Below are 23,025 nucleotides of genomic sequence, written 5' to 3' on the forward strand. Positions count from 1 at the left end.
AAGCCATGAAAGGTCTATTTCATTGACTTTCTCCATCGTTATTGTTATAGCGCAGTCTTCGTAAACTTCTTTATTAGTTATTTGCACAATTTGAGTAATCTGACCACAAAAATATATTTTTAAAGAAAAAAAATTAATTTTAATCAAGACAAAAAATTATTGAATCAAGTAAAATTTATTAAAACTAAAAAAAATATCGTAGTTTAAGAAGTTTTTTATTCAAGTCAAAAAAATGAAATCCTTTAAAATTATTTACTTGATTCAAGTTAATTTTTTTTTCTGTGTACTTACACTGTATTTAAAAGGTAAGTCACCAGCGGAATAAACATTAGCATGACCGTCAAACGCCGGCCAATTCTTCGGGAATTTTTCAAAAGCAATTCTCTTCAGCATCTTTGATTTGTTTGGGCTGAATTTAACATCGTAATGAGTAACCTTTACTTTGAAATTACTATCGAAAATAATTTGCACCATGTTCGTAAATACTTTAATAGATCTGCCTTGAGTTCCAGCTTTGCTTAAGTTTCTTCTCGAAGGTATTAGACTCAGCCAATAATTTTTTTCCTTTTCAGTGAAAGACTTTTTTTCTAATACGCCTGAAGGTCCAGCCTGAAAATTTTTCATTATTTAACTATAATTGTTATTTAATCATTCATTATTTTATAAAGTTGAACTTACTTTAATTACTGCCTGAGTATTTTCAGTTGAAGAAGCTGCTTGTACTGGCTGAAAGGTAAATTTACAATAAAAAAAGCCATTCAAGAGACAAAATAGAAGATTTCTTCGTGAAGTCTATGATGTGTTGAATCGAAAAAACGAACGAAAATTTAATCAAATAGATGAGTAGAATTTTGTTTTAAAGCAAAATATGCGTGCATCATTTAACAGAGTAGAGAATCAATGTGATTGCATTATGGAATTATTTTTAGAAGAAACTGGAAAAATACGATTTTAAAAAATCTTCAATTGTCGACTTTATCAAACTAAACAACTGAATTAACTCATCTTCGAACGTGATCCTCAGAATCATGGAAATAATAAATATGCCAAGTCTTATGATGATTCGTCGTCGAGTGTTGCGTATCCTATTGTCGTGACAAGCCGTGGTCTATCGTGCAAATATAACACATACTTAAATGAACTTTTAAACCAAAGATATTTTTCAATTTAACTCGAGGAGTTGAATTGAAAAATTTTTAATTGAAAAAACGAATTAAAAAGCATTGAAAATAACGAAATTTAAATTCTTTTTAATACTTCTTAATATTTTTAATACACAAAAAAAAATCTCACTTGAAGCAAGTAAATTACTTTGAAGAACTTCATTTTCTTAATGGGAGTAGAAAAATTTTTTTTAGATTGTGAATTTTTGTTTGTTCAAAAATTTTTCTCTTGATTCAACTTAATTTTTTTTTTAGTGTACTTTTGAATTTTTTCGCTTTTCGAGAATTAACATTTTCAATTATACTGAGAAAAAAATTTCTTTTGAAAAAAATGAACGTTTTTGTGACAAGAATTTAATTTGTTGGAAATTTTGAATAATTTTATTTCTAAGTTGAAAAAATAAAAATTTTTCTCACAATAATTTTCTTGTTAAAAAAAAAAGTTTTTTTAATTCGGTAAAAAACAATTTTGGATAAAAATTCTCAAGTTATCTACCTACTTTTTTTTTTTATTTTTTTTTAAATTTAGCAAACTATTTTCCAACAAAAAAATTACTGTGAGAAAAATTTTAATTTCTTTAGCTAAGAAATGAAATTGTTGAAAATAATTTCTTATCACAAGAATACCCATATTTATAAAAAGAAATTTTTTTTCTCAGCATATTCTGGAATCTATTATCTAACCAGAGATAGTAAAATTTTTTAAAACTTGGGCTATAAAGAATGTAATAATTAAATTTTTTTGATCTGTAAATACGAACCTTTTTAATTTCTTCTGTCTTTTTGTGAGCAAAATTGTCAGATTTATTGTTGTCAAAGGTATCTTCTTCTTGTTGCCCTTTAGGCCGTGCCCAAGTTCCTTGAGGAGGTTCAGGGTCTGCTGGAACAGGAAATCCGCGCGTGATATTTCTTTTTCTGAAAACTCTTTTTTTAATTTGTTGCGTTTGCTGCTGATGATCTTGTTCCTCTGATGGCCCTTCTTGCTCATGAGTTCCATGTCCTTTCTTCTCCTTCTTTTTTCCTACAAAACCGCGAATTTTGATTTTAAGACATTTTTCATTTATGAATAAAATATTTTTAAATCATCTTCACTTGCCTTTTCCCATCACAAAATTCTAATAAAACAATATTAAAAAAATTAATTAAACTTTTTTCAGAAACAATAAACAATAGTCTCGAAAGTATTCTTAACACTACAAATTTCACCGCTGAACTGACGAGATAATTTTAACGGCTTCTAGTACCTCAGTTATGAAGTCATTTATAAAAGAAGTCCTGTAGTCCTACAAGGTAAAAAAATAATGCAAAAAAACAATTATAATTTCATTTTTTAAATCTCTTCACTGTACAAATTTATCAATAAATTATATTATTATACTTTGAACAATATTGACTTTGATTAATTTGTCTTTAACAAAAGTATCAGTAAGTTTTATTTCTTACTGATTAACTTCTTAACTTTCAAAATAACGGTCAAAATATTTACTTCAAGGTATTCAATCAATATTTATTGATCCATGTTGTTGACAATGCGCAAACGTGCACTTTTTACCGGGAATGATAACGATCAAACGTACGTGTCGCATTTGGATTTTCCGATCGTGATCTGAAGAGAGGGAATCGAATAATTGGAAATTTTAGAACGCGTAACATATTTCTTCTCAAAAAATTTCTTTTTATTTTTAATGAAAATGTTTTATTGTCCAGCAAACTAAACATTTCATTTTTTTTTTTTTTTTGTGTTTTTCATTTTCAGAAATCAGCTAGAACATTTTGAACAAAAAACATTGGGTTGTTTTTTATTAATTCTGGAATTAACGTAAAGTTTGTTTCTTAGTTTCTTGTTAAGAATTTCCATTAGAATAAATTTCCTAAAAAGAATTGACATGTATAAGACTACTTAAAAGTAAAATTAGATAATGTTAAGTAATTTTACTCAATAAATCAAAAATTATTTATCAATTATATTTTTAAATTATTTAAAATTCTTGTTTTTTAAATATCTATTAAATTAAAAATATTGAGATCCTTGTAAATACTTTTGTATTTAATTTAATTAATTTTCTGTAAATTTTACCTTACGATCGATCGATTAAAAATGAAAAAAATAATCAATAATTATGCCTTAAAAATGATTGAACTTTTATTTAATTTAAAGAAAATTATTTGTAAGAAATAAGAAATAAAGTATTTGCAATTGATTGTATTTTGTATATTAATATTTATTGATATTCAACGTATACATATAAGATTTGGTATACTTGGTTAAATTTATATAAAAAAAAAAAAAAAAATTCGATTAAAACATTATAGTTATTTGTAACAATTAAGGAAATATATTACCATAACTCTTCTATTCCAATTAAATCAAGAGCTTTGAAAAATAGTAAATAATATAATAAAATCTTAAATGAATGTATTAATATAGAATTTAATAGTCTTTTGTAATTAGTGGAAGCAATTGTTTTAAACGAAAAACATGGGGTTGCCGCTAACCAATTCAGGTCTCAACGTAAGTTTAGTCAATTGCTCTCTTTCGAGTTTATCCATCTGGATTGATACACTGAAAACATACAATAAAAAATATGAATAAATTAAATTAATGGAAGCTTAATAATTTTGCTAGTTAAACTTACCCATTGATAAGAGCACGAGCTCTAAAAGCTGCTAAATGAGCGTAATATGTAGGTGCCGGGTAGCTCACAGAACGTGTACACCGGCTGAACATGTGACAAAGATAGTACGTGAGCGTTTCAATATCATCTTCGGACATGTCGTTGTCATCCCATAAGCAACGGTATTTAGTAGGCCTTGCAGTACCCTAAAATTTTAATTTATGTATTATTATTATTATTATTATTATTATTATTATAAAATAAAAGTAGAAGGTAACGTTAATATAATTGGCTATATTTACTTGAATACTAGCGTGAGATACGAGATAGAAATCAATGTGCGAAGGGTGTGTAATTTGAGTATCTACAATAGTACCAGCTTGGACATTTCCACCCCTATCATCTGAATTTCTAGGGTTAGCTGGGAATAAACGTATGTGATGGCGTTTCTGAACAACCAAAAATGTTATCTTGGGCTCATATTTTTCCGGTTGGCCGAATTTTCTGCATGCATTCCTAATAGCTTGCAGCTCAAAATGCATCACTTGAGGGAATTGACCTTCACTCACGCCGTCTCTGAAATAAATTTATTTAAATTTATAATAATTATAATTGGTATCTTAAAAATTTGTCCGAAAAATCAATTGATCAATTACCGGTAATAAAAGACTTTTTCTGGCTTTCTTCCACCAGCGTTTGTTGCAAAAATCTTCAACTGATTGAAAACTATTTCTTCTAATTGTAAAATAATTTCTTGTCTCGCGGGTTGTAGCTTGATCTCAATGTTGTATTTAAATACGTCGTGACTTTGACTGGCAGCTACTGCTGCTATGGAGGGTATATCAGTCGCATCAGGTGAAGGATGAGTAACGTCAGCGCCAATTATTATTGCCGGTACACCCAAACATGGTGGTCTGTAATTAAATAGTACTTATAATTATTCATCATCTTACAATAAATTAAAAATATTAATTTAAAATTACCTGACATTAGGACTGAAAGTGTGATTAACTCCATTCAACTTTGCATTAATTTTCAGAAGAATATTGCCAGCGGTTGATTTGTCATTTTTTTGAACACATTTATTAATTGTTTGTTCCTTGACACACTGAGTAAGAATTCCAACGTATAATTCAGCTTGCTGTTTGACTCTAGCGTAAACTTCAGCCGGAAAACCAGGAAGTACAACAACGACAAGTTTCATTCCTTTTTGTTTTTGATTGTCTAAGAGATTCTTAAGATTTTGAACGTCTCTTGGATTGCGGAATGCCAGTTGTTGCACGTCAAATGGTGTATGTGGATTACCGATTCTCATTCCATTGGTTATTGCTGAAATCGGTGTACAAAAAAATTACTACAATCGAACAGTGACAAAACAAATTTATATTTCTTGATTATTTACCGAATTGCTGCAGCATGGAAACGAAGTTTCTGAGATTGCCTTCTTGGCAACGGGACAGATTCAAAATAGTCCACTGGCCTTCTGGGATACTTTGAGCCTTCAAAAATTCACTAGCTCGCCAAACACCTTTCATAACGCGTGTATTTTTGTTATCATTATACTGCAATAGAGGTGGATCAAGAACCCGCGCGTCTACTTTTTCAAGTTGCCCATTCAAAGATAAACCAAACTCTTTCATGGTAGGATCAGCAGCAAAGTTTACTGCGCGCAACATGTCTTCAATTCTTTTCTTACGATCTGGCGCGGGTTTCGCAGCCTCTCGTATCATCTTGCGAGTCTGTTCATCGTTTAATTTCCTGTTCGTAACCAGTCCAGCAGCAATTGTACACAACTATGTTAACAAAATTTAAATGATTAGTCGTAAACATAATTTTATAATTAAATTTATTGGAGATTCGTGTACTTACTTCTGGTGGTAATAAAACGTGTTTATTTCTTGACCCAACCCATAGACAGGGTAAGTCAGGACGTTGGAGTTTGTACCCTTTAGATCCAGCAAAGTAAGTAGCAACATTAGTTTGTTGTCCATTATCTAAAGAAAAAACTGCTTCGTTTGCTCGTTTATCCAAACCGTTAACTCCAACAGTCCTTCTGGTAGTCGGTTTATTGGGAAGCTGGAATATAACCTTTAAACCTTTGAGAAATTTGGTAATTTTGTCTCTATTCCTCTCGACCAAATCGGCGGTCAAGGGACCTTGGAGAGGTCCATAACGATCAGCACACAAATCTTTCATTGCATCAATTACGTTGATATTTTTTGGGAAAGGCTTGTGAGCAACTGTAAAAAAAAACGTAAAAATTTATTAAAATTAAATTTAATATTCTTTATAATAATTAATTCCATCACAAATAGTAAGTTAGATTGAGTAACGCAAAAAAAAAAAAAAATTAAAAATAATGATTCTGAGTCCAATTAGTGTATTGTTATTGTGAATTTTAAATATTAATTATTACATACCATCGATATTGAAATAAGGTTTCCAACCAAGAACTGCTGATTGAAACATTCCGACCCAGAGTTCCATACCATCAGTCAAATCAAACGATTGAGATTTTGGCTGCTGGAAGAATGAACGCCCAACAGGAATCGCCCGGTTGAACTGGGCCATACGAAGCACAACATCTAGAACTTGGAAAGATGTTTGATCTCTTTCTTCTTCTCTAATTCCAGGAGCGACTTTCGGTAACCATGACATATCTATAACATTTACTTTCTCCATTGTAACGACAACAGGACGATTACGCTGCTGCTCTTCGTCAAAGACCTCAACCGTTTGTGTAATCTGTAATGTAAATTATCATAAGAATAATAATTATTAAACAGAGATGAAGGCTTTAGCCTTGGAAATTGTAGAAAATTAATAGATTTTTTTTTATATTGTTTAAAAGTACTTACACTTCTACCAAAAGGAAGATCTCCTGCAGAATAAGTATTGACGCGTCCATCAAATGCCGGCCAGTTGTTGGGAAAAAATTGTTCACGAAGTTTATTAAACGCAAGTTTTTTCAAAAATTTAGGCTTGTCGGGATCAAATTTAACATCGTAATGGGTAGCTGTATTTTTGAACTTGCTTTTATCAAAAAATATTTGTACCATATTCGTAAACACCTCAATACGCCTTCCTCTAGTTCCTCCTTGATTAGGATTTTTCCTTCTAGGAATCAGACTCATCAGACGATTCTTTTCTGGATCAGTTAGCGACTTCTTGTCCAAGCCACCCGGAGTTTTCTAACAATTAAAATATTATTTAGTTATTTTCTTACATATCGATTGTTTATGCTATATTTTGATAATCGACTTACTTTAGAAGTTTCTTGAGCTCCACTACCACCCGATTTAACTGATGCTGTATCTCCGCCTGCGGAAGAAGCAACTGACGGTGGTCGTGATGGCTAAAACATAATATAAATTTTAATATTATGAGAAATTGACATATTATGTAAACAAGTTGATATTTTTGAGAATTTACCTCAGCTGAACGAGCATGAGCATCATCTCTTTTAGCAGCAACTCTTCCCGATGACTGTTGAGAACTAACGCTCATTTGTTCCATAGATCTCACTACTTCGGAGGTGTCTTTCTCCGGAGGAGTTTGTTTTTGCTGTTGCGGTTGTTGTTGCTGTTGAGCAGGTTTACCCCATGCTGATTGTGGAGGTCCTTGTGGCTGTTGTGGTTGTGGCTGAGGTTGACCCCAGGCACCCTGTCCTCCTTGTCTTTGTTGACCTTGTTGAGGTCTTCCTCCTTGTTGTTGACCTTGTTGAGGTCTTCCTCCTTGTTGTTGACCTTGTTGAGGTCTTCCTCCATATTGTTGACCTTGTTGAGGTCTTCCTCCCTGTTGTTGACCTTGTTGAGGTCTTCCTCCCTGTTGTTGACCTTGTTGAGGTCTTCCTCCCTGTTGTTGACCTTGTTGAGGTCTTCCTCCCTGTTGTTGACCTTGTTGAGGTCTTCCTCCCTGTTGTTGACCTTGTTGAGGTCTTCCTCCCTGTTGTTGACCTTGTTGAGGTCTTCCTCCCTGTTGTTGACCTTGTTGAGGTCTTCCTCCCTGTTGTTGACCTTGTTGAGGTCTTCCTCCCTGTTGTTGACCTTGTTGAGGTCTTCCTCCCTGTTGTTGACCTTGTTGAGGTCTTCCTCCCTGTTGTTGACCTTGTTGAGGTCTTCCTCCCTGTTGTTGACCTTGTTGAGGTCTTCCTCCCTGTTGTTGACCTTGTTGAGGTCTTCCTCCCTGTTGTTGACCTTGTTGAGGTCTTCCTCCCTGTTGTTGACCTTGTTGAGGTCTTCCTCCCTGTTGTTGACCTTGTTGAGGTCTTCCTCCCTGTTGTTGACCTTGTTGAGGTCTTCCTCCCTGTTGTTGACCTTGTTGAGGTCTTCCTCCCTGTTGTTGACCTTGTTGAGGTCTTCCTCCCTGTTGTTGACCTTGTTGAGGTCTTCCTCCCTGTTGTTGACCTTGTTGAGGTCTTCCTCCCTGCTGTTGACCTTGCTGAGGTTGATTTTGTCTTTGGGATGATCCTTGTCCTTGACTAGATTCATCACCTCCATCCTGTCCTCCTCCCCCTCTCTTTTTTCCTATAAATAATAAAAATATCTCAACATAATAGTGAAAATAATAACAATAAGTGAATAAATGAACCCTACATTGCTGTTATCAACTTTTAAGCTTAGTTGAAATTTTTGCAAGATGATGCAACAAGAGTAACCTCAAAAAAATATGTTCGTGCTTACCTTTACCCATTGTAAAACAATTTTTTTATGATTTTTTTAGTGAAATCAAATTACCATAAATTAAATTTATTTTATTTCAAGTTAACTTAAATATTGTAATAGATCAAAGCATTCGATTTTTCTCGCAATGCAAAATGTTCGTAGATGCGTTATCAACTTTTATTTCTCTGTGTGAAATGTTTGAAATGGCGTCAATGCTATGCTTGTATATTTATACAGTGTATTGTCGTTCTTAGAAATGTTTTGGAATTAACCGACTTGCATGAACTTGTTATTTTTTGTAAGTATACAGTCACAACAAATAATTCTCCAACGTGACAGTTCTCATAGAATTCTTTTACTATTTTATTCGTTTAGTGTTGTTTTACAAAGAATTTGTAAAATTTGATTGGCCGCTACCGTTAATTTGGTAGAGACGCCAAATATTTTTTGTGCCACTTCTACTTGTCAGAATTTTCAATACGACTACATTCTTGACCAATGACCAATGTTTGTTTTAAGAAAACAAACAGTTCATTGGTGCACGTCAACTGCACTTTTACTGACAGGCAGCTCCCTGAACCTGGCGGCTGAAAAATTATTTTTATTATTTTATTATAAACAAATCGTTTGTTCTTATTTGTTCGTCAAAAATTATTATTTGTTCGATTAATGTTTATTTTTAAAAAATTAATTAAATTTACTCTTATAAGTTGGCGCAACATATTCCAAATCTAATTTTCTTTTTTTTTAATCGATAGCTTTTTTTTTTTATCATTTGTTCGATTAATTAAATTATTTGTTCGATTGTTTTTATCTTTTTATTTAATTTTTTTAGAAATAATTCACAGATTTTTAATTATAAGTGCGCATGCGCTGGTTGGTCGTATTAGTTGGGTTACACGGGTTACCTGTAGCAACTATGTGGTTCGCGCGGTTTAATTTAAATAACAACAACAATAATAATAATAATAATAATAATAATAATAATAATAATAATAATCATTTATTGGAATAAAATGTATATAATGTATTTATTGCACTGATCGTTGCTGTTGCTATTGCTGTTGATGTGTGTTGCTGCTTATAATTTTTGTTTAAGACGAACTATTTGATCTTTTATAAAAAAGGAACGAATTAAAAAATTTTTCAGGCAACATGGACATATTCCGGTTAAAAATACAATAAAAGTTGCCTTACGATTTGATCGTGAAGTATCAAATCGAAATGATCCTTTACAATGTCTCAAGTAAAATTTTTTTATAATTATTAAATATTCTTTATGATCTTATTAATAATAATAATAATAATATAATAGTGAATATTAATAATAATAGTAGATTTAACCTATCCCGCCAAAAAATACTCAAATAAAATTTACATTTTAAACAATACCTAAAATCAGCAGATCTTCAGAAATTTTTGAGATTTTTATATCAAATCAATTATTTATATATTATATAGTCTTTTTATATATTATAAAAAGACTATTTCTAAGAATTCATCAGTTTCATTAGAAGATTTCATATAATTTTATATTTTCATTAGTCGAAAAAAAAAAAAATTTTTTTCTTATGTTATAGGAAATGTACCTAAAAAAATACATTTTTTTTTTTCAATGAAAAAAAAATAGAAATCGAAAAAATATCTGAAAAGATTTAAGAATTCCCAAAAAATATCAAAATTCATATAGAAAAAAAACCATCATTAAGGAAAGAGCCCCAGTAGCTGCTCAGGAACCAGTGTTCACAAATAAAGATGTAGATACACAAATATATCCATGGAGTGAGCAGGTACTGGTTACTGGTTCCTGAGCAGCTACTGGGTACTTTACCTTAATTAAAAAGATTATTACTTTATTTATATATTACATGTGAATCGTTTATTTGAGAAACCCTATAAGTCATATGGGGTTTCCATATGACTTATGGGGTTTCTCAAATAAACCATTCATATGTTATCTATCTATCTATATACATATATATATTATTCCATTTATTATGATTATATTTATAAAAAACAATTATATTAGATCAAAATCATTTACAAGTTCTTATTTTACAGGATCTTATTTTATTTATTGCTATTAAACCTTCTCCGTACGCTGTGTATTGAATAATTTACTTGTTTATAAATTGTATTTTAATTGTCCTTATATATAAATAATATTTAATACTTAAAGGATATTTGAACTATTTTTATAATGAATAAATATTTATTTAATATAAAAATCAAGATGATTTTTATTTTTAGTGGACCACATGATTACCCTAACCTATACCGTATTCATTTTCAGTTTTATATAATAAAAAAAGTATTTAATTTTGATTTCGAAAAATTGCTCATTAAATAAATTATAATAAATTAAATATACATCAAAGTATATGAATTATCTATGTTCAAAGAAATGAATTTTTATTTATTTTATTAATATATCAATTTTTAGTTATCATCTGTGTCTTGTTTGAACTTGGTGTATTTACTAAAAATTTTCTGAATGCGAAATTCTTCGTATTTTTTTTTTTTTTTTTTTATATGAATAAATAATTGTTGATTTTTGAGAAAAGTAAGCAATAGTTCCAAGAATACCTTTAAATCTATTGAAAATTTTTAGATTTCGTATGTACTAAAAATATCGATATAAATATAAACATAGCTCATTGATCTCTAGTTTATTATATTAATTATATTAATAACTGGTATACCTACAAAGTTTTAAAATTGATTATGATATTTATACTTTGTTACTTAAATTTTTTTTACTTATACAATTTTCTTTCTTGTTAGTTAATTTTTAAATCTTTCAAATATGAATTCAGTAAAAGTACTTCAGGAAAAACTTGCTGGCATTGTCAACTGTTGTAGTAACATTTTTCAATTGATTCAACAGTCTTTTGGTGATCCGGTATCAGCAGATGAGTTTCTTCTGACTCTTATTTTTATTGTACTAAAAGCTAATCCTGATAGACAATAATAATAATAATAATTTTATTGCTAAGTTTTGTAAGGCCAGTCGATTAACGAATGGAGGAGCTTATAATTTTACAAATTTGGTAAATATTTTAAGTACTAATAATAAGGATTGATAGTTATTTTTAAGTTAAATAATCATAATTTTATTTAGTGTTGTGCTGTATCATTTCTAGAAAATTGAACTACTGAATCATAAAATATGACACAAAAAGATTTTATTGCTTATAAATCTGGTGAAAGAGTACCTACGAATACTTGGCATTCCGTTTTAATCATTTACGAGGTGTCTGTAAATAATTTTATTTTTTAATTGAAATTTAAAAGATTAAATAAAAATAATATTTATTCCTAAGTTTACATATGATGTGGTCATGTTTACAGATGATGTGTGATTACTGATGTGTATTACTTTCCAGGATAAGTTGGAAGCAAAAAATAATGAAATATTACGTAAAGTTTTAGATTTAAAGAATGAAATAATTGAATTTCATATAAGAATTGAAAAATAAGTCAGTGATGCAATTTCAATAATTTTAAAAAGTCAACGAGTACCAACAAATATAAATTATGAAGATATGGAATTTTATAAGTTACCACCACCGAAAATTCTCTAAGTATATATTTAATTTAACCAATAAATATTTTTCTATTTAATCAATAATAAAAAAATAAAGAAATAATTGCAGGGGATGATTTATGATGAGACTAACAGTCTAGGATATTCAAATGATTTTTCATAATTTGTAGACCGTTGACTTGATATAACGAAGCCAGATGATGATATAAATCTTATCAGTCTCACATGTGCAATGTGATTTTTAAAGCAATGATAATGATTTTTGTTTTTAGTAAATCTATTGATACAAATTTATCTACACGTAGATCTAAATGACGAAAACATAAAACCTAATGGTGACATCATTAGAACCTGTGATCAATGTTATGCTTAAATTAAAAAGCTTTGGTAATTTAGTAGTATATACTATAGATATATATCTGCTTTGGTTTCAGCAGACACCTGATGATTTAAACAAACCTTGAAGTTTTTTTTTTTAATACACGTACTTAAAAATTTATGCCATATTACTTTTACTGTAAACATATTTATATTATTACAGATTTTCAGATTTCAGGATTGACTTTCACTTGACATCTATAACCTGGGTAGATACCCTGGAGCAGTTAGACGATCTTTAGCGCTCCACCGTACCGTTTGATTTCAATTATTATTACAATTTTTATTATTATTATTATTATTATTATTATTAATTATTATCATTACACAAAATAATATATAAATTGAAAACTATCGTGAAAGAAGAAGGTTGAGAAAAAGTAATCTTAAATATAGTGTCCTCTTGATATGGCATAATACCACAAAACTGAAAAATTTCATTAAAGAAAATGAAGACCTGGATATTGTTATTTTGAAGATTCATGTTCTGGTCTTTAAAACTCATAAGTATGAAGAAGGTTCCGCGTAATGTGAAACTAAGGTAAAAATCAAAGTTCATTATTTATTAATTCTATTTTTTAATTTCTAATGGAACTTTTGAGTAAATTTTCATTTTTCCAGAGAAATGAAAGGACTCGTCAATAATTAAAAAAAAAAAAAAAAAAAAAAAAAAAAGGCAGCGGTGCTATCAGGAAACTAACGGTGATGATGAATGTCGCAGATATATTATAATTAACATTGTGAAACAATATATTTTCAGCAATCATGTAGAATCCAGCTAATAAATTACTATATAATAGAGTCTGTTAAAGCAGGCTGTGCATCTTGTATCAATAAATAATAATAAAAAGTTTACATACGAATAGTTTACAAAGCCTGATAAATTTAAATTCTTAATTATTAACCTATCTTTAAATAAGTAATATTAGTAAATTTTAACATTGTTTAAGAATAACATTACTATTGATGGTTTCTTTGATAAAAAAAAGTAGTAAAAGAACTTGATATACAAAAACTAAAATCATTTTGATTAGTTTAATGAATTTTTTATGAAGTTTTATATATTAAACATTTATTTTTATTAATAATGGAAGCACTACTAAATTTTTTTATTAACAAAAGCTATTACTTTTTACTTTATGGTAGTTTTTCATTATTTGAAGCATGTAATTAAAAATATATTAGATACGTTATAAAAATAATAGAACATTTATAAAATCCTACGAATTATCAGTCTATATTATATTATTATCATAGATTAAAAAGAAAAGAATTCATTGCATATTTTTAATGTAAAGAGCACCATGAGATAACACTTTGTGGCTATCAGTTGTTGGTTCAGCCTTTTTCATAAGATCATTATAAGATACCCATCGTCCAGAGGCTCTTCTGCAATAAGCGATGTAATGAGCAGATGAATATCCTGCTACTGCGCACAATCTAAAATTAGATAAAAACTAACATAAATTAAAAATTTAAAAAGTACATAGATATATTCAAAATAATCTACAAACCGATAACGAAGATCCTGGCTACTACCATCTTCATTAGTGACCGGTACCGTTAAATAAACTGGAAGCTCTCGTAACTTGCATTCTTGACCCTCTCTTTGTTGTCTTGTTTTAATATCCAATTCAATATATATCATGAAATTAGGACTTCTTTGACGTATTCTGCTATTTCCATTACAGTAGTTACAGTGCATATTATAAATAACACTATCAAAATCTAAGGTTTTTTGTAGTGAACCGAACCCACGCTGATTGAGAGTTTTATAATCTATAGGGAAAAGAACTACGTTTTTGATGTTATTATTTTTACAATTTAAAGTCGGGCAATAATTCTTTTCAAATACACTCGGTTCGTCTACAAAAAGTCGAGTCCAAAGAGCACTTATATTATCTTGACAAAAGAACGTTCGTGATATGGTTGTAGCATCACAATTTTTATTTTCAATTTGTCCTTGAACTTTTTCAGTTTCTTTGTAGATAGGATATAAAATGTCAAATCTCTTTTTATAAATATCGTTAGTTGCACCATAATTTTTAAACTCAATCAAAAATTTAAAAACAGAATTTTTTGAATTTTGACTTGATTCTAAGAAATTATTGTCCTGAAGAGCACATTCAAAAGCATGTGTACAACGGTGTCAAAAGGACAAGTGTTTTGAAGTAACCAGTTGCATCCTTTATATAGAACAGGTCCACATTTAAAACCATTGTATAGCAAGAATTTTTTCTTTTTTCAGATTTTTTTCTGAATTTTTTGATAAATTAACTAAATTATTAAATAATTTAATTTCTAAACACTCATTAAAATATTTACCAGAATTTATGTTTTTTCTCGTAACTTGATCAACAGCAACTGACAACGGTATATTTTCTTTTTTGTGATCTATAGGAGTGCTTGTTTTAAAACTGTAGTTGTGGTCGTGTAGATCTGATACTTTCATATTAAGTACAGAAATGTTATTAACGCTTAGCACCTCGCTATCAGAAGTGTTATTTTTAATATTATTATCATCATTTGATTCATTATTTTTTTTATCATTGTTATGTACGTTATCATAATTTACCTCTATTCCGCTAGGAAGAGTGTGTTGAACAGGGAATCCATCATTATTGTCAACGAAATCATAATTTGTTTCCGAATCCGACGAAGTATCATCAAGATCACACGTTCCGGTGTTTACCCAATTAGAGTCATTTAACTTGTTATTTTTAGCTTTGCCCTTCCAATTTTCTAATGGATCTTTTTTTATTTTTTTGTCAGTTATATTACTCAAATTATAATCTAATCTATCAGCTGCTCTTTTTTAGTATTCGTAGGAATATTATTAATATTGTTTCCACACAAATTTACATTTGAATTAGTTAGATCTTCATCAATATCAGGAGTAACTGCGTCTGTCTCAACTACGTGGTCTAACGTACCATTTTTTTCTTCTTTGTTTTCTTTTTGTATCTCACTTAAGTTGCAATTAAAGATATCTGTATGACTTTTATCAGAATTATGCAGGTTGTCGGCAATAAATTTTGTTACTTTTGATCTCAGTAAACTTACTCCTCCAATCGTGGGCAAAGGCACCTGACGTTTTAAGGCCATCTTCAAATCTTTAAAGTTTTCTTCTACATAGCTTGATGATCCTCGTAGATCAGAATGCGGTATACATACATTGCTCCACAAAGGGAACTCCACAGCTGCTTCTATAAGTAGTTTCTCTAATGTAGGTAAAAAAAACCCGTGCAATTTTTCACCTTGGTGTATTACATTTTTTGATGTCTTTAGTATTTTTGTCATCCAGGTTGAAATAGATAAAGAGTCTTTTCCATCAGCTGGAGTGTTCGGAAATATATTTTTTTTAGAATCTAAATCTAAATTTTCAATTTCCGCAGTTAAGTTTGACAAAAATTTTTCCGTATTTCGAAATGCTATCAAATTTTCTAATTCCAATTTTGCACTTGCAGTAGTAATAGTTTCACCATCGTTGTCAATTATGCTGTCTTCATATTCATTATTAGAAACAATTAACGTTAATAACAGAATACGCTTAAATGTTTTTAAATCAGTGCAGTTAATTAAAAGACATACGCAATAGGTATAAAAATTTTTAACAGACCAATGTAATATGCCTTTAAAACAACTCCACCGGTTACAGTATGCACAAAATGTGCTACGTCCAATCTTATGTAGGTTTTGATATCTGTGGTTTGTTGTGGATTAACAAGATTTTCAAAACACGTTTTAATATAATTTTTTAATGACATATCGTTAAAAGTTCTGGACATGGCATTTAATAAAGCACGAGCTCCATCTGAGACAGCTTCATGTGGAGGGGTTTTAACCAACCGAAGCCATGTTTGTAACCACAATGTAATGTAGTCAGCATCTTGTTTTTCAGATAACATTTGAAATATAGACAATGAATTTTTGTTAAAATTTATAACAATTTGATAAAGGAATATGTATGCACTTTTGTCATGACCAGTAACTATTTTTCTTGCTAGTCCGCCCGTTGCATCGATGCCAATAGAGGAACATTTTTTATGTAGACGTCTATACTCTTTATAACAGTGTATTTGAGATTGAGTAGAGTAAAAAATATAAAATGGTGATTTCCCTACTGTTTGAATTGAATTTCTGTAGATGGGATTTTCTTGAAGACGATCGATTGCGCCAAAAATATCCTTCCGATCAAGAGGTTTCACACCTAGTTCATTATCAATAAACTCTTTTTTTGCTTGATGTAATACGCTCGGTTTATATAAGAAAGGACATCCGGTATCACCAGGTTTTAATAGTTTTCTTGCTGCTTGTCTAGTGTGACCATGAACACCAAGATCTTTCAATATTTTACCTATTGCTTTCCTGGTTTCACTTTGAAGAGGCCTCTGTAAATCTTCATGATGCACGACGTCTCGAGTATCACGACATTTTATTTTTATGAATACAGGACCGTCATCGTAAGGAATGTCTTCTATATAACCAAGTAAACGGTTATTACATTTTTTGCTTTTACAGTGGGCATGAATAGTAATATAATTATTACCGTTTAAGCATGTTCTCCCTTTATCGAATATAAAGACACATTTTAAGCGATATTGTTCCCAAAATGCAAAAGCAATAACATCAGTCCAAACTTTGTTTTTCAATTTCATGATTTGACGGTCACTTTTATCGATGCTTGGTTCTACGATAGTGTTCCACAGGTCTCTACAAATTTCAACATCAAATTCATCTATTTCATCTAAGTCATCGAAATATCCTGAATGGGCGCAGTAATCGGGATCATTAATATTGTCTTCATCCTCACTATTACTACCATCATTATAATCAATATTTTCATTTTCATCATTATCAATATTCGATTCAACTTTTACTTCTTCGGTAAAATACCCACATTCTTGTAGAGCTATTGTCAATATATTTCGTCGATTGTTATTGACATTAGTACGTACAGCGTTATGATCCCATTTGAAGTCTAATTCTTTCGCAAGTGTTTTCCAAATATCAGCAGACCATTTCGGTTTTTCCGGGGGAATGAAGTATTTAATATATTTTTTAAAGCATTTACTGCCGCCTCTACAGTGACTTTTGCTTTAGGCCCCATTTGAGTCAACAATTAAAATCTGAAAAAGTAAATTGAATTACTAAACAATTAAATATCAATAACAAGGTATATAATTATACAAGTAAAATAGAATTATTCGACATTTTATTGATTCCAAAATCAACTAACCTTTGCAGTAATGCACTAATATTTGTGATAATTAAAAAATATTTTAATGATAAAACTGATTTGATTAAAAAATTAATTTTAAAAAACGAAGATATTTTTTTACTCTTAGTGTTTTTTTTTTAGGTTTTTACGTCACATACTTTGTTTAAAAAAATATTAAAAAACATACTAAGTTATAATACTTGAGAAGCGGAAAAATTCAATTGATTGTCATTTGTTCAGTAAAAAATTTTTTCTTATAGATATACATTTTTTATATGAAAGATAAATATACTGTTGAAAACTACTATGTCGACTGATAATTTAATAGATGTGTTTTTAAGAATAAAAATAAACTTAAAAAACAATAACTTAATAAACTCAAAAAATAAAAAAAAATAATAAAGCATTGAAATCAAATAAGTTTTTGAAATATAATTTATAATTACTTTAAACTCAATAGATTATTTACAACATATAGAGTAAAAGACCCTGTTATTGATACTGAGTTAGTTGTTTAACAGTTTCAATTCAAGTTTAATTTTGAAAAAATTATCTTCACTAAGTTAATAAATCTTTTTGAAATTATGAATTGAAAAATAATTATTTTTGAAGATATTTTTTTTTTAATTAACTAACATTAAGAGTGTCAATAACCATTGATCTTTACTAAAAATTATTGAAAAATTATTTTCAATTTTATTAAAAAAAAAAATTATCATAATTTTTCTTTAATTGAATTCTAATTAATTTTTTTAATTAATGTTGTTTAATTTTAAATTTAAATAAAAAAATTCTAAACAATCGTTAAAATACAATAAAAATTATTAATTGAACATACTTCCGCTGTTTCTTCCCCAATAAATGATTACGAACAATCTGTTCTTCAAGAAGCAGCCGTAAGTCATGCATCTCGCCATGAAGTTTTTGGACTCCTCGTTTCTACTGACTGACTCCCTGCCGTTGCTCCTCGACTTCCTCGTAAGCATCAGCAAGCTAGAATTAAACAAATTTAATCAAATAACTATTATTTAATTAAAAATTAAAAAAAAATCCTACCTTTTTCTCCAACTGTTTTTAAGACCGACAAGCTGCTCCAAATCATCCTCATGCTGTTGAGCCATTTTTCTTTTGGTAAATTCCAACTCACGGATAGCGTGTTCGTATCTATGTTTATAAATACCGCTATCCTCTTGATTATTGTCCTCTCCACCGAGAGTAATTTGATTTAAATTAGCAGCCCTCGCATAGAGGAGCTCCATTTCCAATCTTTCAGTAGTTTACTGAAGCGTTATATTTGTCTCAGTAACATCTTCGAGTTGACGTTCCAAGCGAAGTCGATCTGAGGTTTCGGCGTCTATCCGCTCAGCTGCCAATGTCGAGGTCGAGTGCCCATCCGCATAATCAGCAGTCAATACACTCTGCTGAAAAATAAAATAAAATAATTAATATAAAAAAAAAATTATCATCAAGCAATGGCTACCTCATCATCACATTCAGACAAAGTTCTGTCTTCTGAAAATCTAGATCGGAGATTATTGTAATTAGAAACGCTCCTAGGCAGTGGAAATTCGTTGGTAGACATTACGTCTAAAGATAAAATATTTTAATTTATATAAAAGATAAATTAATTTTAAAATTATAACTTGACAATTAAATTAATTTTTTTATCACTACGCTTACGTCTCTACACTTTTTAAACATTTATTAGACATGTTATAATATCTTGCATAACAAATAAGTTTAGGAGAGTCGAGTAGGTGCAGCTGACTGCATTAACTGTAGACACCACGGACGACGACGGGCGATGGGTAATAGTGATCACTTTCAAGTTATTTTAAGTCAAAAAATGAAAAGTGAAAAAGACTATATTAAAAAGAGAAAACTCAAGAGAAACTATCGGTTTTTGGATCTCAGGCAAATTTACTATATGGTGGGCTGAGAAATCGGTTAAATGATTACAAATAAAAAAACAAGATCTAAAATAAAAGTCGATTAATTAAGATCTCTCCTAATTACTAACTAATTTTTTTTTTAATTTATACTTTTGAAATTTTTAAATAAAACTTACTTTAGCTTCCAATTTGACATTGTCGTGTTTCGGATGATTTCTTTTTTGTTCCAGTTTTTCAACTTTAGCTCTCAACAACTCTAGCTTTTTCTGTAAAGATTAAAAATAGTATATTAATTTTTTTATAAAAATAATCATTGAAAATTTTATCACTTTATCTAACCGTTCGTGCTTTCAACTGATCTTCGGTGCGATAAACATTTAATAAAGGCGCAAATTTTAAGTAGAGTCTCCACCAAGGTCACTCACGAACAGACATAAGTTTCCTTACATTTCGCTGTATACATCTTACAGCCAAATCTTAAAGCTGAAAAAAATATATATAACTACATATAAATGAATAGCTGTGCATTAGTCTCGCTAAAACTCAAAAACGACTGGACCGATTTCAATAATTTTTTTTTGTTCGCTTTAGTTCAGGGATGTTTTCGAAAGAATAAAATTTTTGGAAAATTCGAAAGTTCAGCTAAGGAAATCAACAGATTTAAAATTGTTAATCGTCTATCTTCTGCATATATGGACAAAAAAATTTTCATAAGTTCAGTGTTCATTTTTTAGGATCTTGATTTTCAGGCGATAATGAGAAGCGAGTTTCATTTAATAACTTAACAAAATTCTAACCACACTTCATACAGCCAGTATTTATTCTTTATCGAAGTAGATTAGAGTTTAAAGATTAATAATCGCTGATCGAAAGGTTTAAAATATATTATAGGTGATACGAAGTTCACCGGGTCAGCTAGTTTAAAATAAATTTTTTTACTAAAAAAAAAAAAAATATTAAGCTTTCAAAGTACCTTTAGTGTATTAAGTTTTTACGCGCCAAGTACCCTTTACATCTTGCTTGCAAAAGCACAATAGGGCTCGTCAACTTTTCATCTCGTTGAGCCTCAATTCGCTCTAAAGCACCGGCTCTGAAGAATATCTTAACAAAGTAATTATTTTTTTAGTTTAAGAAATTTTAGAGTTTTTATGTGTATGAAAATATTAATAATAAATATTTTACCTGACTCTGACCAACGCGGAAAGATGCTGCGTCGACGTCCATAGTCAATAGCATGTCTGTCACAACTCTGCGTTCGTCTTCGACAGGACTTGATGAGCGTACAGTAGCCGCATAATCATTAAAAAGTAATCCAAAGCGGCGCCTGAATTTACAGAGTGGTAAATACTTTAGAAATCCGACTTTGTGAAGACGCATTGCATCAATTATTTGTCCACCACGAATCTACAGTAATTATAAGTGTTTAAATAAATTCTTTCACGTTTATAATTAAAATAACTCTAACATGTAATTTTTTTATCATTATTATTACTTGTGAACATAGTAGTAGAACGTTAATAACACCATTATCATTTTTCGGTAATTTCATGGTGACAAATGATTTATCAGTGCAGCCTAAATAGTGTTGTGGCAACAAATAGTGATTAACATTAATGACGTCCAACTTGCACCGTAACTAGTGTTTAAGTTGGAGCCCGAATTTTTAAAAGTGTTACTCCATTAGATGATTTTTCCTTTTCTTTGCAACGCCTTGGTTTTTCAATGATTTGTATACCTATTTGAATAAATAAATGGATGTACAACTACTGCATTATAATTATAAATATAAAAATAAAAGTACCTTATCAAGTCTTAGCAATTTTTTAGCAGACATCCTCGCTCTGTCACGTTTTTTTACATCTATACAAGAAAAGTTCTTGAACATTTTGGAGTTTAAAAACTGCGATGGTTAACTTATCATTTATTACAAAAACAAAAAGCTTAAGCTTGAAATTATTCCACATACTATGATGTTAGTGATCTTTATTTCAACTATTTCACAAACTCTTTGAGCAGCAGCAATGGCTATTGTTGTTTTAGCTCGCTGATTGTCACACTTTTAAAGACAGTTATCTAATCCTTAACGTTTTTTTTCAATCCTTTTTTGGATATTATTATCACAACCAAGAAAGATTATTTTTTGACAAGTTTTCCATAATAATTGTTATCATTTATTGTTATTATGAATTCTTTACTGTTTTTTATTTTTGTATGGAGGGTAGAGGAACTATAACGTCTATCTCCTCTACCCTCCATATATTTTTGTCAAGCTCCTCTAGCTCCTCGTACGTCATACTATCTATATTTTAACGGTGGCAGCGCTGTGGAGTAACAAAATTAATTGGCGCATGCGCGCTTATAATTAAAAATCTATGAATTATTTCTAAAAAAATTAAATAAAAAGATAAAAACAATCGAACAAATAATTTAATTAATCGAACAAATGATAAAAAAAAAAGCTATCGATTAAAAAAAAAAAAATTAGATTTGGAATATGTTGCGCCAACTTATAAGAGTAAATTTAATTAATTTTTTAAAAATAAACATTAATCGAACAAATAATAATTTTTGACGAACAAATAAGAACAAACGACGAACAAACGATTTGTTTATAATAAAATAATAAAAATAATTTTTTAGCCGCCAGGTTCAGGGAGCTCTGACAGGCTACCCTTAGTTTGTTATAAACGAAACTTACCGAAAACTAATATATCCGAAAAGACACAAACCGTGCTGTCATCTATCGAAAAATTCTTTTTTCGACTGGAAACGATACGAAGAAGCAAAATTCGATTGGACACATTCCGAAAAAAATATTGACAATTATAATAAATTTTGTTTATCAGAAAATTATTAAACCGAAAAGACAAAATCCGAATCGTCATTGATAGAAAAATCTTTTTTCCGTTTCACAATAACTGGAAAACTTAATTCTCGATTGGACATTTTCCGAAAATTTTTTCAGATGATAAAAAAAAAAACTTCAGTATCGATGAACACCTTTGTACAGTCGGCAATGTGAATTTTAAGTGATAATGGGCAAAATATTTTCAGTGATTTTTTGTCTGTTGAAAAATATGAATTGATAAATTTAAAAAAAGTAATTAAAATATCGTAGAGTAAATTGGATTTAGAAAATTCAATGCTTCAAATTAAAAAGATTTTATATTACGTATAACCTTTTTTTTTTTGTTATTGAAATTAGCAGCCACGACTGATTCCTCATTTTATTGAGCAGAATTTTTATTGCAAAACAAAAATCAACAGCAGTCTCAACAAAAACCCAAATTTGAAATTATAATACCTCAAATGATTATAATAAAATTATATTTTCCCTGAAACTAATTTATTATTAATTATTATATTTCATTCCTTAAGTAGTTGCATATCTTAAAAATTCTTATCTTCACTTAAATTATTATTATGATTATTATTCTTTACTAACTTATAAATTTTTACAAAACTATATTAAAAATATTAATTGTCAAAGTGAAAAAATTTTTTTCTAACAAAGTTTTCTTATTTTCGGACTTTTGGAAGACCTG

General features: G+C 29.5%; 5 protein-coding genes and 2 long non-coding RNA genes across 11 annotated transcripts; 2 read left to right on the forward strand and 5 right to left on the reverse strand.

Annotated features, from left to right (window-relative positions):
• Positions 1-3,364: 3,364 nt before the first annotated feature.
• LOC141530074 (protein argonaute-2-like) lies at positions 3,365-8,614 on the reverse strand. Its single transcript, XM_074246938.1, has 12 exons — positions 8,461-8,614; positions 7,211-8,304; positions 7,044-7,133; positions 6,637-6,969; positions 6,199-6,523; positions 5,648-6,018; positions 5,181-5,571; positions 4,762-5,107; positions 4,435-4,692; positions 4,081-4,354; positions 3,800-3,984; positions 3,365-3,726 (listed from the first exon to the last, which is right to left on the reverse strand). The coding sequence occupies exons 1-12, from the start codon at positions 8,468-8,470 to the stop codon at positions 3,630-3,632; spliced, it is 3,774 nt and encodes a 1,257-aa protein (XP_074103039.1). The 5' UTR covers positions 8,471-8,614; the 3' UTR covers positions 3,365-3,629.
• A 2,289-nt stretch (positions 8,615-10,903) lies between these two features.
• On the forward strand, positions 10,904-12,211 carry LOC141530076 (uncharacterized). 5 transcript variants are annotated; one of them, XR_012479698.1, is made up of 4 exons: positions 10,904-11,005; positions 11,259-11,492; positions 11,564-12,026; positions 12,099-12,211. It is a non-coding gene; the product is annotated as an uncharacterized LOC141530076 (long non-coding RNA). The 5 variants fall into 5 exon arrangements; XR_012479697.1 differs by having other exon boundaries at positions 10,924-11,005; positions 11,227-11,492; XR_012479696.1 differs by having other exon boundaries at positions 11,001-11,138; positions 11,227-11,492.
• Positions 12,212-12,222: 11 nt separating this feature from the next.
• LOC141530080 (uncharacterized) lies at positions 12,223-13,042 on the forward strand. The gene is made up of 2 exons (XR_012479699.1): positions 12,223-12,908; positions 12,989-13,042. It is a non-coding gene; the product is annotated as an uncharacterized LOC141530080 (long non-coding RNA).
• A 546-nt stretch (positions 13,043-13,588) lies between these two features.
• Positions 13,589-14,213, reverse strand: LOC141530079 (uncharacterized). Its single transcript, XM_074246942.1, has 2 exons — positions 13,882-14,213; positions 13,589-13,807 (listed from the first exon to the last, which is right to left on the reverse strand). The coding sequence occupies exons 1-2, from the start codon at positions 14,070-14,072 to the stop codon at positions 13,642-13,644; spliced, it is 357 nt and encodes a 118-aa protein (XP_074103043.1). The 5' UTR covers positions 14,073-14,213; the 3' UTR covers positions 13,589-13,641.
• Positions 14,214-16,456: 2,243 nt separating this feature from the next.
• On the reverse strand, positions 16,457-18,847 carry LOC141530078 (uncharacterized). Its single transcript, XM_074246941.1, has 3 exons — positions 18,645-18,847; positions 18,427-18,581; positions 16,457-17,496 (listed from the first exon to the last, which is right to left on the reverse strand). The coding sequence occupies exons 1-3, from the start codon at positions 18,845-18,847 to the stop codon at positions 17,483-17,485; spliced, it is 372 nt and encodes a 123-aa protein (XP_074103042.1). The 3' UTR covers positions 16,457-17,482.
• Positions 18,848-18,865: 18 nt separating this feature from the next.
• On the reverse strand, positions 18,866-20,287 carry LOC141529826 (unconventional myosin-XVIIIa-like). The gene is made up of 4 exons (XM_074246542.1): positions 20,283-20,287; positions 19,820-19,886; positions 19,657-19,746; positions 18,866-19,009 (listed from the first exon to the last, which is right to left on the reverse strand). Exons 1-4 carry the CDS (start codon positions 20,285-20,287, stop codon positions 18,866-18,868), a joined length of 306 nt encoding a protein of 101 aa, XP_074102643.1.
• On the reverse strand, positions 19,820-21,157 carry LOC141530077 (unconventional myosin-XVIIIa-like). Its single transcript, XM_074246939.1, has 4 exons — positions 20,973-21,157; positions 20,663-20,884; positions 20,454-20,581; positions 19,820-19,963 (listed from the first exon to the last, which is right to left on the reverse strand). Exons 1-3 carry the CDS (start codon positions 21,027-21,029, stop codon positions 20,456-20,458), a joined length of 405 nt encoding a protein of 134 aa, XP_074103040.1. The 5' UTR covers positions 21,030-21,157; the 3' UTR covers positions 19,820-19,963; positions 20,454-20,455.
• Positions 21,158-23,025: the final 1,868 nt, after the last annotated feature.

Source organism: Cotesia typhae, unplaced genomic scaffold (genome assembly GCF_013202065.1).
Source record: "Cotesia typhae breed Kobodo isofemale line unplaced genomic scaffold, CoteBio_Ctyphae contig_48, whole genome shotgun sequence".
Classification (NCBI taxonomy): Eukaryota; Metazoa; Arthropoda; class Insecta; order Hymenoptera; family Braconidae; genus Cotesia; species Cotesia typhae.